The sequence below is a fragment of the Sarcophilus harrisii genome, chromosome 3 (assembly GCF_902635505.1).
Source record: "Sarcophilus harrisii chromosome 3, mSarHar1.11, whole genome shotgun sequence".
Lineage (NCBI taxonomy): Eukaryota > Metazoa > Chordata > Mammalia > Dasyuromorphia > Dasyuridae > Sarcophilus > Sarcophilus harrisii.
The window spans coordinates 197,000,808-197,015,552 of NC_045428.1; the positions used below are offsets into that span (position 1 = coordinate 197,000,808).

At 34.5% G+C, this 14,745-nt stretch overlaps 1 protein-coding gene and 1 non-coding gene across 5 annotated transcripts in view; one reads left to right on the forward strand and one right to left on the reverse strand.

Annotated features, from left to right (window-relative positions):
* Positions 1-14,745, reverse strand: part of BMX (BMX non-receptor tyrosine kinase) — an 84,175-nt gene that overhangs the window by 43,574 nt on the left and 25,856 nt on the right. For all 4 annotated transcript variants that reach the window (XM_023501238.2, XM_012547097.3, XM_031958966.1 and 1 more), the window contains exons 5-7: positions 10,270-10,389; positions 5,497-5,561; positions 1,210-1,328 (exon numbers count right to left, since the gene is read on the reverse strand). In XM_023501238.2, coding sequence (XP_023357006.1) covers positions 1,210-1,328; positions 5,497-5,561; positions 10,270-10,389 — 304 coding nt within the window. The remainder of the gene's footprint in view (positions 1-1,209; positions 1,329-5,496; positions 5,562-10,269; positions 10,390-14,745) is intronic.
* Positions 14,386-14,492, forward strand: LOC111720209. The gene has a single exon (XR_002769994.1). It is a non-coding gene; the product is annotated as a U6 spliceosomal RNA (small nuclear RNA).

Consider the following 14,745-nt stretch of genomic DNA (forward strand, 5'->3'; position numbering starts at 1 on the left):
ACTGGTAAGGGGAGTATGGATATTGTGAGTTCCTCGTGCCTATGAAACAAATTCTTTCCCACAATGGTAAGAAAAAACAGTAAAGAAGTAGAGGTATAAGGCTGAAAAAAAAGAAGGCAAGATCTGAGAGATGATCTTTACAAGAGAGAAACTCATGAGGGATCAGGAAGAAGATGAACATCAGCCTTAGTGGAAATGCTGACAGTTCTACAAAGTGGGATATAGCAGATACACATAATAAGAGGTTACAGGTATAGAATGATATGGGAATAAGACTTTTGGAGAAATAAATTCCATATTTAAATAAGGATTATGAAAACACTAGAGTTTAGGAAGCTACAGGCAAGGGAAATAAGAGTGACCATAAAAATAGGACCTGAAGTCATTCTTAGCTTTGTGACCAATCACTAAATCACTCAGATCTACAATTCTACAAAGAGCACTATATTGCCTAGGTCAAGGGATCATCGTGAAGATAAAATGAAACAATCCCTGTAAATAATTTTGTAAATCTAAAAGTGTAGTCAAATGGTTCAGATCCAAACAGTTCAAGCAATTCAGATCAAAACTTCCTCATTAGTTGTTACTGACTAAATAGTCCAGAGAGAGAAGTGGCTTAAATAGTTTAGCCATTAAGCCAAACTTTATCCTCTTTTTATAGAGACCTTTGATTTATAAAGTTTAACAAAGAGACAAAAGGAGGTGCTTTTCTTCTCACCTCTTTATTTAATTTATTAAAGGGAATGAGATGGGAAGATGAGTGAACTTGGCTCAGTTGCCTTCATCTCTGTATAACATTCACTCCCATCCTAGACCCTTATCACAAGGATAAAGGAACCAAGTGGGGGCCTCTGGTCATGTAAGTACTTAAGCAATGAGCCAAATACTGGGTCTCCCTAGAAGTGTCCCAACTCCATGGAAAAATGCTTCAATGCAATCTTTACATCTATGAGATAGAAATAGTAAAATTACTCATCTCACAGCGTTATGAATATCTTAAGAAATAGGATAAATAAATCATCATACAAATAAAATTATTGTTACTTTTATTGATCTATCATACCCTTTTCTGAATGGTGAATATAATTACCTGTTATTCTAGGAAGTACAGAGCTAGAAAGTACAGAATTATTCTAGGAAGTACAGGTTTTTAATTTTTTTATTCTGGTCTTATTTGCCATTAATCAGGGTGTTTTATTTGAAACTCACCGTGTACATGCATCTGTCTCGGAACTCTGAATTCTCAGCTCTGAATCAAATTCTGCTGTCATGGATTTTGGGGATGATCCATGAAGTGGAAGAACAGCAACTGCTCGTGGAATCTTCAGCTTTGGAAGACAGAAGGAAATGAACTTATTACAGGAAATATTTGAGTCAATTGTGTCCAATTCTATGTGACCTCAAATAGGATTTTCTTGGCAGAGATATTGGAGTAGTTTGCCATTTCCTTTTCTAGTTCATTTTATAAATGAGAAAACTGAGGCAAATAGGGTTAAATGATTTGTCCAGACTCACATAATTCATTAGTGTCTGAGGTCCAATTTGAATTCAGGAAAATTTGTCTTTCTAATATGCACTTAATAAATGTTTGCTGATGACTTCTGAGGAATCCATATATTCCACCAGACTGCTACAAAGGTCCATCACACACACACACACACACACACACACAATTAAGAGCCTCTTTCTTTGAAGAAACAGGGAAGTAAAAATTTCACTGAAGAGAAGAGAAATATAAATGAAAAGGCCAGAGACCTGGCTTTTTCCCCCTGGCTTTAACAAAATGCCTTTTCTATTCAGAATGCACTGGGAGAGAAAATGTTTTCCAAAATTTTTTTTTTCTAAACCACTCCCAGGTGCATTCACGTAGTAAATAACAAAAATGGACTCATAGAGTATTCAAATTACCTGACTACTAATTTGCATGACTAAAAAATTTCAATATAAATCCCAAATAATCCCTTAATGGGAACTGGAGACAAAAAAATCCTACACTGTGAAATATTCTCCATTTTTGCATTTTGAAAAAAGCAGGTTTTCAAGCTTCATTATCAGAACATGTATAAAAAGATAAGCTTCTTAACAAAAGACATTCCCCCCCCCCCTTCATTTGACTTGGCTCAAAAATTTTTCCTTGATTCACTTATATGGAATGGGTGAATACGTGTTAAGATGAATTCATATTATGAAAATGGGAACACCTGGGCTTTGTTCCCGTGGACCATATCCCATCTTTCTTCCAGCACCATTTACAGAGTGTATTTAGAGGTCATAGGGAAGTGACCATCATAAATTTGGTTAAGGATAGGAAAATGAGAAACATGAAAGAAATAGGGTCCATGAACAAAACTATTTTCTTTGACCAACTGAATGCCCACAAGGCATTCCTCAATTTGCAAAAATTCGAATTCTTTTCTCCTTTTTCTTTCCTTTGAGTCTTCTTTCGCAAAAATTCCTTAGAGTATTAGAAACTGTTACTATTTCAGAGTAACTTTAGTAACATTAAATTTCTAATACTCTGTCTACTCTGCCACTGCTATTTGTCAGGGTTCTATGTTGCTGTAGCAGAAGATTCCTTGATAAGCTTCTCACTTTCTCATCCAGAAAGGCAGTGTGGAACAATGGAATGCTCAGAGGCTGAACTTGGAGATAGGAAGACCTGAATTCCAATCTGTCTCTTGGATTTTAGCTGTATAAACATGGGCAAGGCACAGTCCATCTCTGGGAGCCTCATTTTCCTCAACTGTAGCATTTACCTTAAAGAGTTGTTTGGAGGATCGAATGAGAAAATTAAAGTAAATTGCTTTGTAAATAAATCTTAAAGCATTATTAGGGCAGCTAGATGGTGCAATAGAGTGCTAGGTCTGGAATAAGGAAGACTCATTTTCATAAAATCAAATTTGGCCTCAGATACTTACTTACTAGTTGTATGAGCCTGGGCAAGTCATGTTACCTTGTTTGCCAGTTTCCCCCTCTGTAAAATGAACTGGCAAAGAAAGTGGCAAACCACTTAGTATCCTGGCCAAGAAAATCCCAAATGGTCATGAATAGTGCAACACAATTTAAGAACACTTTTTAAAAAAGCATTATGCAAATAATAATCAATATTCTTATATATATTAGCTAGGACTATCAATTTTCAGTCTTTCTGTCTTCACTTTACTCCATCCCCTCTGCCTAATGAATATTTTGATTCCTCCCCCATCCTAAAAACAATGAAACCAAAAACTCCACCCTGGAGCCCATCCCTATTGCTCTACTCTTTTTTTACTGACAATTTATTTGAAGAATGTTTTACTCTTCCTGGCTTTACTTTCTTACCAACTGCTCATTACTCAATACCTTGCAATCTGGCTTCTGTCCTCATCACTCTCCAAGTCACTGTGATTGCCCAATTACCAAATCCACAGGTTCATTTCAGTGCTCACCCTCTTCAACCTCTCCACAGCAGTTGACATAGCTGACTACTTCCTTCTCAGGTGGCTTCTATGTCATTGCACACTCCTGGATATCCTCCTATCTCTGTATACTAATTCTCTTCCTCAGGTCTCCCACCCCCTAATTAAATTTTAAAAAACTTTATGTGCTTCCAACCCCAGGGACACTATGGCTCTTCCTAATACATAATAAAGAACTTGAGGTCAGGGGCTACTTCATGACAATCTTTGGAATTTCCTTAGTGTCTAGAAGTTATTAATAATCACCTATTAATGAAATAGAATTGATAGAGTTGATCCTTTGGTTTTTCATGGCATTCCAAAGTTTAGGTATAAGAGCTGTTAAGTTTTTTAAATCATATTTAACTTTTTGTGCCCCAATTTGGAGTTTTCCTGGCAAATATGCTGAAGTGGGTTGCCATTTCCTTCTCCAACTCATTTTGCAGATGAGGAAACTGAGACAAATAGGGTTAAGTTACTTATCCAGGGTCACACAGCAAGTAAGTGTCTCTTGAACTCTAGATCTGGCACTTCACTTGTGTTACCTACCTGCCAATATGAGGACTGAGACTCCTGCAAAAGAGATCCTTACATTCTCTATGGTCATATAGGAAAAATAGCCTGTGCAAGAGTGTGGGCAGTCCTGAATGTAATGAGGTGTGAAAATATCAAGTGAATGCCTCTTGGCAAATCTTAGAATTCTACAATATTGAAATATCAAGCAGGAAGGGAACTTATAGGTCATGCCTTATAGTCCATCCCCCTCATTTTATAAAGAAAGTGAACAATTAAAAGTTTAGATGAATTTTTCAAGGTTGTACAGATAGTATCAAAGGTAGAACTTTAATTCCTCTGCATTGTCCTTTAAGAATTTGGATGCTAACCACTTGGTGCATATGTGTTTAGTATTAATTATACTTCATTGTCTATGGTACCTTTTTAACAAGATGTAGTTTCCTTCCTTATTTTTAAAATTAGATCCATTTTTGCTTCTGTTTTGTCTGAGATCAGGATTGTTACCCCATTTTTTTTTTTACTTCAGCTGAGGCATAATAGATTTTGCTCTAGCCCCTTTTGTTTTGTGTGTGTCTCTCTGTTTCAAGTGTGATTCTTGTAAATAACATATTATAGGATTCTAATTTTTGATCCACTTTGCCATCTGCTTCCATTTTTCCTTAAAAATTTCTTGAAAGATGTTGTCCAGGTCCTCCTTTTGATTATGGCTTTCAAGTTACTCCAATGAAACTGACATTTTCTCTCCTGGATCTATTTTCCAGGTCAGTTGTTTTTTCCATGAGATATTTTACATTTTCTTCTATTTTTTCCATTCTTTTGAATTTATTTGAGTGATGCTTAATGTCTCATCTAGTCATTAGTTTCCACTCGTAAAATTCTAACTTTTAAGGAATTTTTTTCTCAAGTTAGTTTTTGTACTTCCTCTTCCATTTGGTCAATGGTACTTTAAAAAAAGAAAAAAAGAAACTGTCTTTTTCAGTGAATTTTTGCATATCCTCTTCATTTCTTCTACTTTGTAAGTAGAAGTGATCCTACTAGTAGTGATCCTATTTCATCACTTCTACTTTTTAAGAAGTTTACTTTTTCAAAGTTGTTGAATCTTTTCTTAATTCTCTTGCATCGCTCTCATTTCTTTTTCTAAATTTTCTTCTACCTCCTTTATATAATGTTTAAGCTTCTTTTTTGAGCTCTTCCATGAAGTCTTTCTAGGGTGCTTCTTTCTTTCCTCCTGCTTCTCCTCCTCCTCTTTCTCCTCCTTCTAGTTCTTCTTCTTCTTCTAATTCTAATTCTTCTCTCCTTTTTCTTTCCCTTGAGTCTTCTTTCGCAAAAAATGACTAATAGGAAAATGTTTTACATGATTGCACAAGTATAATTGATATTTGGATTATTTGCTTTATCAGAAAAGGGGGAGGGAAATGGAGAGGGATAGAATTTAAAACTCAAAATAAAAAAAAAACATCTAAATATAAAAAAAAAGTTTTAACATGCAACAGGGGGAAATACAATATTATGCATTTAAACTTTTTAAGTGATTGTGACTTACCAGTCTATCAGGAATGTTGGGGAATATTGATTTCCCAGGGATGCTTGCCACCTGTAGATTTGGATCTAAAAAATGAAATGGCAAAAAAAAACTAAGGTCAATAGACATCATGAAGCAGAAAAATGAACTTTCCAAATAATTCTCTCTAAATCTGGAGATTTAAAACCCAATATTATAAGAATCCCCACAACTATTTACTATAATGCCTAAAAAGAGCAGGAGTCATGACATTGAACAACTGTATCTATTTCATTTATTGTCACATTGACTCAGGCAATGATAGAAGTTTTGTACATTCAAGAAAACCATTTTCTAAAGAAAAAACTTCACAATCTTTGTTTACATCCAATTTTCATGACAGTCACAGAACTGAAAACATTATCTAGCAGGTCTCACCTAAGCCCACTCCACTTTTGAGCTGACTTTTGATTCAATATTGAATTAAATTTTGGTCCTAAAGATAAACAGAAGAACCTAAAATTTTGAGGACACTCCGCCTTTTAGAATTCCATGTTCCCTTTAAGACCAAATTCAAATGCTATCTTCTGCAGAAGACCTGTCCCAGTCTCTCCAGGTACTTCTGTCTTTCTATCCAAGCTTTTTTTTTTTTAAATCCATTTTGTATGTATATTGTATTTATATAAATACCTTCTAATTTATTTATGTAATATTAATATCTATAAATAGTTATAAACACAAATATAAGTATGTATAATATTTATGTTAATAGGCCTATTTATGTAAATGGTGTCTTCCCCCTTGAAATGTCTCTACAATTCCAAGATAAGAACTATTCCCCCCATTTTTTAAATCTCCAGAGCTTATCTACAGTGACTGGCATATAATAAAGCATTTAATAAATGCTTATTGTTTGATTGTTCATACATATAGAACTGAAAGGACGCCTTGAAATTATATAGTATAACCTTTCATTTTACAAAGGAAGATATTGAAAAAAAACAATGACTTTTTCATGTGACTTGGGATAAGTAGCAAAGCCAATGTTTGAGTTAAACTGACTATAAAATTCATTGCTTTGGCACTATGTATAGTTGCCTCCATCATTTGACAAATCTCCATTAATACTAACAGCTAACATTTCTATATTACCTACTGTGAGCCAGGATCTGTGATAAGCACTTTATAGTTATTATCTCATTTGATTCTCACAACAATTCTGAGAGGTAGGTTCGATTATTATTCCCATTTATAGTTGAGGAAACTGAGGCAACTAAAGACTGAGTGACGACTAAAGTCCTATGGCTTAGTAAGTACCTATTAGGGTTAGACTTGAATTCATGTCTTCTAAACTTCAGGCTCTGTGCTCTATCCATTTACCACATAATATAAAATATTTATGGATTCAAGCTCCTTGGTAGATGCTTTAGATATATAAGGGTCCTTGGACACAAATAAAGATAACTCAAGATCAAATATGATAACTGCCATAATAGAAATACTAATAGAACTAGGCAGAATCTGGATCAAATAGAAAATACAATTGATTGAAGGGAAGAGGAAATTATGGGAAAAGCAATTTTTCTCTTCTGGCTTGACTTACAAAAATCAGATGGCTTAGATGGCTAAAGAAAGTCTCAAAGATTTTGACAGGTTATAAATATGTATAGATAGATTGTATTTAACATATACTTTAACATATTTAACATGTATGGGACTACCTGCCATCTAGGGGAGGGGGTGGGGAGGAGGAGAAAAGTTGGAACAGAAGGTTGTGCAAGGGTCATTGTTGAAAAATTACCCATGCATATGTTTTGTATATAAAAAGCTGTAATAAAAAATAAAATAAAATTTTTTAAAAAAAGTTTTTGACAAGTGAGTTGGACACAAAGGGCCTTCCAAGTAGAGAGATCAACATAAACAAAAGTGTAGAACTGGGCAAATATAGGCTATGTTTTAAGAACAATGAGCAAGTCAATTTCTCTTGTACAGGCTTTTGTTTTTTCATACAAAGTTGTTCAGTGGTGTAGCTGCCAGAAGGCAGAATCTCTGTGATCACACTAAGGTTCTCTCGAGGGACAGATGGCAAAATGACTCTGGGGCCTTATTACCTATAAAAGTATACTTAAGTACTCAGCCAATAATTCATGAAGAGTTATGAAGAGGGTAGAGACTCCCCCCCTTTTTCTGGCCTGGTTCAGGTCTGTTAGCCATAATTCTCCTACTCTGGCTTCCTCTTCAATTTATAATCTTAGAAAATTGCCAGGAATCTCAGTTTCTCTGTGGAAAAGTCAGGATCATGGAGAAGACATAATTTTCAATAAAGAGAAAAAAATGCTTTAGCTGAAACTTGGTACTTAATATAATAATTGCATATTAGTCGAATTCTTGGAAATACATAATGATGAGACTAAATAAGAGATGATTCACTATTATTGAATATGAGATGTTAAAACTGTGCTAAGATAAATTTCTAATTTTTAAAAATTTATCAGCAACTGATAATTCAAAGACTGGGGAAAGATGAAATTATGTAAACTTTGAAAATATTGATATCTCTCATTTTCACTGATCTGTGTATAGCTCTACTCTGCAATTTGTTTCACTTTTGTATCCCTTAGCACAATGCCTAGCATATAGTAAGGACTTAATAAATATCTGTTGAATGATTTGAAATCTATTCTTAACTTTCTTATCTTGGCATTCAAGCAAAACCTCAGTTGAGCAAATATGTAATAAGATTTTAAAAGAAACCATTTAAATATATCTGTGTGTATATATATGTGTATTTCTATGATACATGTATATATAATATATATTATATAATATGTAAATTTTTATACAAGTATATGTGTATATATATGTGGCATATATAATGTGTATATGTGTGTACATGTACGTTAGCTAGGTAGTACAGTGGATAAAGTGTCAGGCTTGGTGCTATGAAGACCTGAGTTCAAATACTGCCTCAGACACTTACTAGTTGTGTGATCCTGGGCAAGTTGATCCTGTTTGCTTCAGTTTCTTCCTCTATATAATGAACTAAAGAAAGAAGCAGCAAAATACTCCACTATTTTTGCCAAGAAAACCATAAATGGCATTTTGAAGAGTTGGATACAACTGAAAAACGACTAAAACAACAAATATGTATATATGGATGAGGATATATGAAATAATAGACAAAATGTATAGCTATGCAAAACTTACTGCTATACAAATGGTAACTATACATAAAATATATACACATATGTAACTTCATATATTTCTATAATGCATAAATATATGAATAAACACACACATATATATATATATATGTATTTAAGGCTTGCAAAGCTCTTTATACATATTGTCTCACTGATCATCACAACAATCCAATGAGATAGTTTTTACTGTAATTTCTATTTTATAGATCAGGAAATTGAGGAAGAAAGAACTCAAGCATCTCATGCAGGATTTGAATTTGTCTCTCTGTCTTCCTAACTCTTAAGTCTCACACTCTACCCACTGTACCACCTAGCTTTCTCTCTCTTCTCTTCCTTCTTTTTCTCAACTTTTCTGCTACCCTTTTTTGTCTCTGTGTTTCTTTCTTTCTCAATATATACACATAAATATGATAATTAGATGTTTTAGTTCATATTTATGCTTGAAACTAAATTGCAATTTTTAAAAAATGTGATACATAATTTATATTTACATAATTCATTGAGCTCCATTTTAATTATTTTAATTCTATTCTTTTATAATTCTATAATCTATAATTTTATAATTTTTCTAATTAATTCTGAAGTTCTATTTTAATTATTATTAAAAAAGGATATTTGATTCAAAGAACATACAAATCTCTTTATCTACAGTAGCCATGCCTATAGGAAACCTAGCTGTTAAAACAGAAAATGTGCATCATAGCCAAGATGGCACAATCTTCCCAATGAGAACCACCTTTAATAAAAGGCTAACTACAAAACAGGAGGAAATAAAAATCTACAAAGTGAGTGTAAAGATCTTGTTAACACAGGAAGAGAGGATGTAGTCATCTCCATTAGAATGTAACCTTTATTTGTCTCTCCCATCCCTATTCCCACCAAATATAATATTGTTGGTCTTTTTTTTTTTTAATCATGAAGGCAGCAAGTGGATCTAGTACCAGCCCTGGAGTCAGAGGACATGAATTCAAATCTAGCCTCAGACACTTAATACTTACTAGCCGTGTGATCCTAGGTAAATCAAAAAGATCATGACACAATTAGCTAGACATAAATGTCATTTAACAACAAAGATTCCAAATAAATCTCTATAATACTTATATAATCAGTACTTTAAGCTTTTGCACCATGTTTTACATATATGTTATTCCACTGATCCTCAAAACAACTCTGAGAGGTAGATATTATTATCATATCAATTCTTTAGAAGTGAAACTGAGGCTGAGAAAGATTAAATCAGGGCTTCTTAAACTTTTTCCACTTACAACCCATTTTCACCTGAGAAATTTTTATGTGATTGCAGGTATATAAATGAGATATACAAAACCAACATTTACTGATAATAAATCACAATTTCATGACCCCCACATTCTGTGATGACCCCCCATACAGATCATGGTTTAAGAAGCTGGGATTAAATGATTTGCCCAGGATCATATCTAACATATGTCAGGTACAGAAATTGGGGATTTTGACTCCAAATCTTGTTCTTCACTATATGATGACCAAATAGAATAAAGTCAAACCATTTGGAAAAACTCTTTCTCTCAATGTTTCAGCAACTGATTGTCATTAAGGATGATATTTCTTTAGAAAGAAATAGAATTATTACATTCCTCCCAGAGGGTGCATCCAGGAGCCGCCTTACAACTCTGCTGACAACAAAGGAACTTGCCATCGGTGAAGAATCCACTGTGGTACTTGATGAGCAGGTGAGGGTTTCCCTTTATCTCTGGAGGGCAGACAAGAAGGTCAGACTTAAGAAAAGCTCAAATGGGGATGAGGAACACACCTAATAAGTATTATTATCACACTAATAAGTATCATTATCACAAAACAATGACAATTAGACCTACTAGGATAATATCATGTAACTTCAGTAGATATATATTGTAAACCTAAGTTATATTCTTATACCAGCATATAAGGCTATATAGCTACATAGTCATTATCATAAGCATCATCTAGTACTATGTGCCAGGCACTGTGCTAAGTATTTTACAAATATTATCTCATTTGATCCTCATGATAATCCTGGTGGGGAGGTACTATTGTTAATTCTATTTTACAGATGGGAAACTGAGGAAAACAAAGGCTAAGTGACCGCCCCATTATCATATGGTCAATAAAAATCAGAGGCAGGATTGAACCTTGGTCTTTCTGACTTTGAAGACAGCTAGCCAGCCATTACAAAACACGACTTTTTACCTTTTCCTGATGCTTTCCACAAATGCACTTATTTTAAATATTTGAAAATTCAGCTCCTTCTGGCACCTAGGTACTATTTACGTTTTGATTTGCAAATTGTAGCAATCAATCAATAAGCACTGATTAAGCTTCTACTAAGTGTTAGGCACTGTGCTAGGCCTGGGAGATACAAAGACAAAAAAAAAAAAAAAGAATCTTTATTCTTGACATATTTACATTCTTATATAAAATCTAAGTATAGTGGAATAAATTGGACTTTGCACAGCTCTACTTCACTTAAATCCAATTCTTTTGCAAGTCATGACATCATATTCCTGATGTCATGGTTGTCTTTGAGAAGGAAGGACAAATAACAATAATAATAAATAACAATAAATACATACATAATAAATAAGAACAAATTAGGTGGTTTAATGGATAAGGCACCTAGCCTGGAGTCAGAAAGAACTGAGTTTAAATTCAGCCTCAGACAGTTATTATCTGTGTGACCTGGGCAAGTCACTTAACCTTGTTTGCCGCATCTATAAAGTGAGCTAGAGAAGGAAATGACAAACCATTCTAGTATCTTTGCCAAGAAAACTCCAAAAGTAGCCACAAACGCAAAATAACAATTATGTGGAGCAGTTTAGTGGCTACAGAGCTGACCAAAGAGTTAGGAAGACTAAGGTAAAAGTCCTGCTTCTGACAATGAATGGTTGTGTGACTCTGTCTGTGTGACTGGCTCAGTCACTTATCAATTTAGGGTATGACTGAAGACACCCCTCTAAGACCATATATTGCAAAACAGGTATCATTTTTTTCGTGCTCATGAAATCAGTAGGTTCAGATGATACCTCTACAAAGAAAAAAAAATTATCAAGACTCTCTTGTGCTGCTACTGCCCCTAAATGGTAATAAACTATTCTTTAAAGGTGTCAAATTGCTAATGTTGGAAGAGATGTGGGAAAACTGGGACACTGATACATTGTTGGTGGAATTGTGAACAAATCCAACCATTCTGCAGAGCAATTTGGAACTATGCTCAAAAAGTTATCAAACTGTGCATACCATTTGATCCAGCAGTGTTACAATTGGGCTTATATCCCAAAGAGATCTTAATGAAGGGAAAGGGACCTGTATGTGCAAAAATGTTTGTGAAAGCCCTTTTTTTAGTGGCTAGAAACTGGAAATTGAATATATGTCCATCAATTGAAGAATGGGTGAATAAATTGTGGTATATGAACTCTGTGGAATATTATTGTTCAGTAAGAAATGACCAGCAGGATGATTTCAGAGAGGCCTGGAGAGACTTACACGAACTGATGCTAAGTGAAATGAACAGAACCAGGAGATCATTATACACTTCAACAACAATATTATATGATGATCAATTCCTGATGGATGTGGCTCTCAACAATGAGATGATATGTAATATTCTCTCTAATATGTAATATTCTCTGGGAGCAAAGTTTCTTGGGGGGCTTCTGGGAGCAGTCTTTTTTTTTTTTTTTGTATGATATCTTTTTTTTTTTTAAATTTAATAGCCTTTTATTTACAGGATATATGCATTGGGTAACTTTACAGCATTAACAATTGCCAAACCTCTTGTTCCAATTTTTCACCTCTTACCCCCCACCCCCTCCCCCAGATGGCAGGATGACCAGTAGATGTTAAGTACATTAAAATATAAATTAGATACACAATAAGTATATATGACCAAAACGTTATTTTGCTGTACAAAAAGGATCAGACTCTGAAATATTGTACAATTAGCTTGTGAAGGAAATAAAAAATGCAGGTGGGCATAAATATAGGGATTGGGAATTCAATGTAATGTTTTTTAGTCATCTCCCAGAGTTCTTTCTCTGGGCGTAGCTGGTTCAGTTTATTACTGCTCCATTGGAAATGATTTGGTTGATCTCGTTGCTGAGGATGGCCAAGTCCATCGGAACTGGTCATCATATACTATTGTTGTTGAAGTATATAATGATCTCCTGGTCCGAGCAGTCTTTTTTTAAGTTCAGTAATCACCCCAAATGCACCCCAAATGTTAAAGTCCAAATCCTTTATTGTCTCTTTCCAAGTCTTGTCTCTTTTTCTGCAGCCCCGTTAGCTTTCTCTAGTCTTGGTTCCGAAAGCTTGCATTCCTGCCTGTCTTCTCTGTCTTCTGAATCTCTCTGACTGGATCACTCCTAGCTTCTATATGCTCTCTTAAAGGTGTGAATCTTGCAGAAATATAGTAAGTACTAAGTACCTGTATTGAACTAGAGAATTGTTAAGCACCATGCTAAATTAGATAACTATTGTTTCTATCAATTCCACTGACTTAGCACTTTGTTTCAAGTTCTGGCCCATAACAATGATCCAAATCAGTCCCAATTCAGTAATGAAGAGAACCAGCTACACCCAGAGAGAGAACTATGGGAAATGAGTGTGGACCACAACATAGCATTTCCATTCTTCCTGTTATTGTTAGCTTGCATTTTTGTTTTCTTTTTCAGGTTATTTTCACTTTCTTTCTAAATCCAATTTTTCTTATGCAGCAAGATAACTGTATAAATATGTATACATATATTGTATTTAACATATACTTTAACATATTTAACATGTATTGAACTACCTGCCATCTAAGGGAGAGGGTGGGGAGAAGGAGGGGAAAAGTTGGAACAGAAGGTTTTTCATGAGACCATGAACCCTTCTGGCAGTCTGATGAAAGTTATGGAACCTTTCTCAGAATAATGTTTTTGATGCATAAAAAACAGAACAAGAAAGAAAATCAATCCTATTTAAATAATCATTAAAAATGAATGAATTCATAGACTCCAGATTAAGAACTTTTGGAATATATGATCTTTAAGCTCTCTTAATTCCAACAGTCTAAAAATCTGGTCTAATCATCACATTTTTTAAGACAGTTCTTCAGTCAGTAAGCATTTATTAATTATTAATTAGGTCCTTAGCACAGGACTGAGGATACAAAGAAAGGCAAGATCACCGTGCTTTGTTCTCTAGGAGCTCACATTTTAATAGGGGAAATTATATTTAAATAATGAAGTATATACTAGATGTATCCAGTATAAATGGAAGATGAGCTCATAAGGAAGGTGCCAGCAATTGTTAGCACCAGGAAAGATCTCCTGTTATAGAAAAATTTGGGCTGAAAGAAGTTAAGGAAGATAGGAAAAGTGAAGAGAGACAGACAGACAGAGTGATAGAGATAGAGAGACAGAGACAGAGACAGACTGAGAGACAGAGAAAAACAGAGACAGAGAGAGAGGGAGAGACAGAGAGAGATAGAATGGGGGGGAAGAGGGAGAGAGAGAGAGAGGGGACAGAGAGAGAGAGAGAGAGAGAGAGAGAGAGAGAGAGAATGCATTATTTCTGGCATACAGGACAGCCGTGAAAATATACAAAGTGCAAAGTCAGGAAATAGAATGTATATGAGCAACCTCAAGAAGATTAGTGCTGCTAGATCTTAGATTATTGTGGAGAGACTGGAAAGAAGGAAAGAAGCCAAGAAGGGTTTTAAAAGCAAAACAGAGAGCTTGATTTGGCAGTACTTATACTAAAACTGGAACACGGAAGAGAATATTAACATGTCCTCTTTGTAAAGATGGAATGCACATTCATGAAACATTCCATATTCATTTTTAAAAAAGAGCTCAACAGAAGAATTTCTTAGAAGTAATAGGGAACCACTGAAGTTTATAAAATAGAGGAGTGACATGGTTTTCAATCACAAACCAAAAGAAGTTAAGTAATTTGCCAAAGATCAGACAGATCATAAGTAACAAAATCAGGATTTGAATTCAGGTCTATTTGACTATAAATTCAGTGCTCTTTTCACTGCATTATGAAGTGATGTAGCTATCATTTCTATTCTTCTATATCACATCACTAC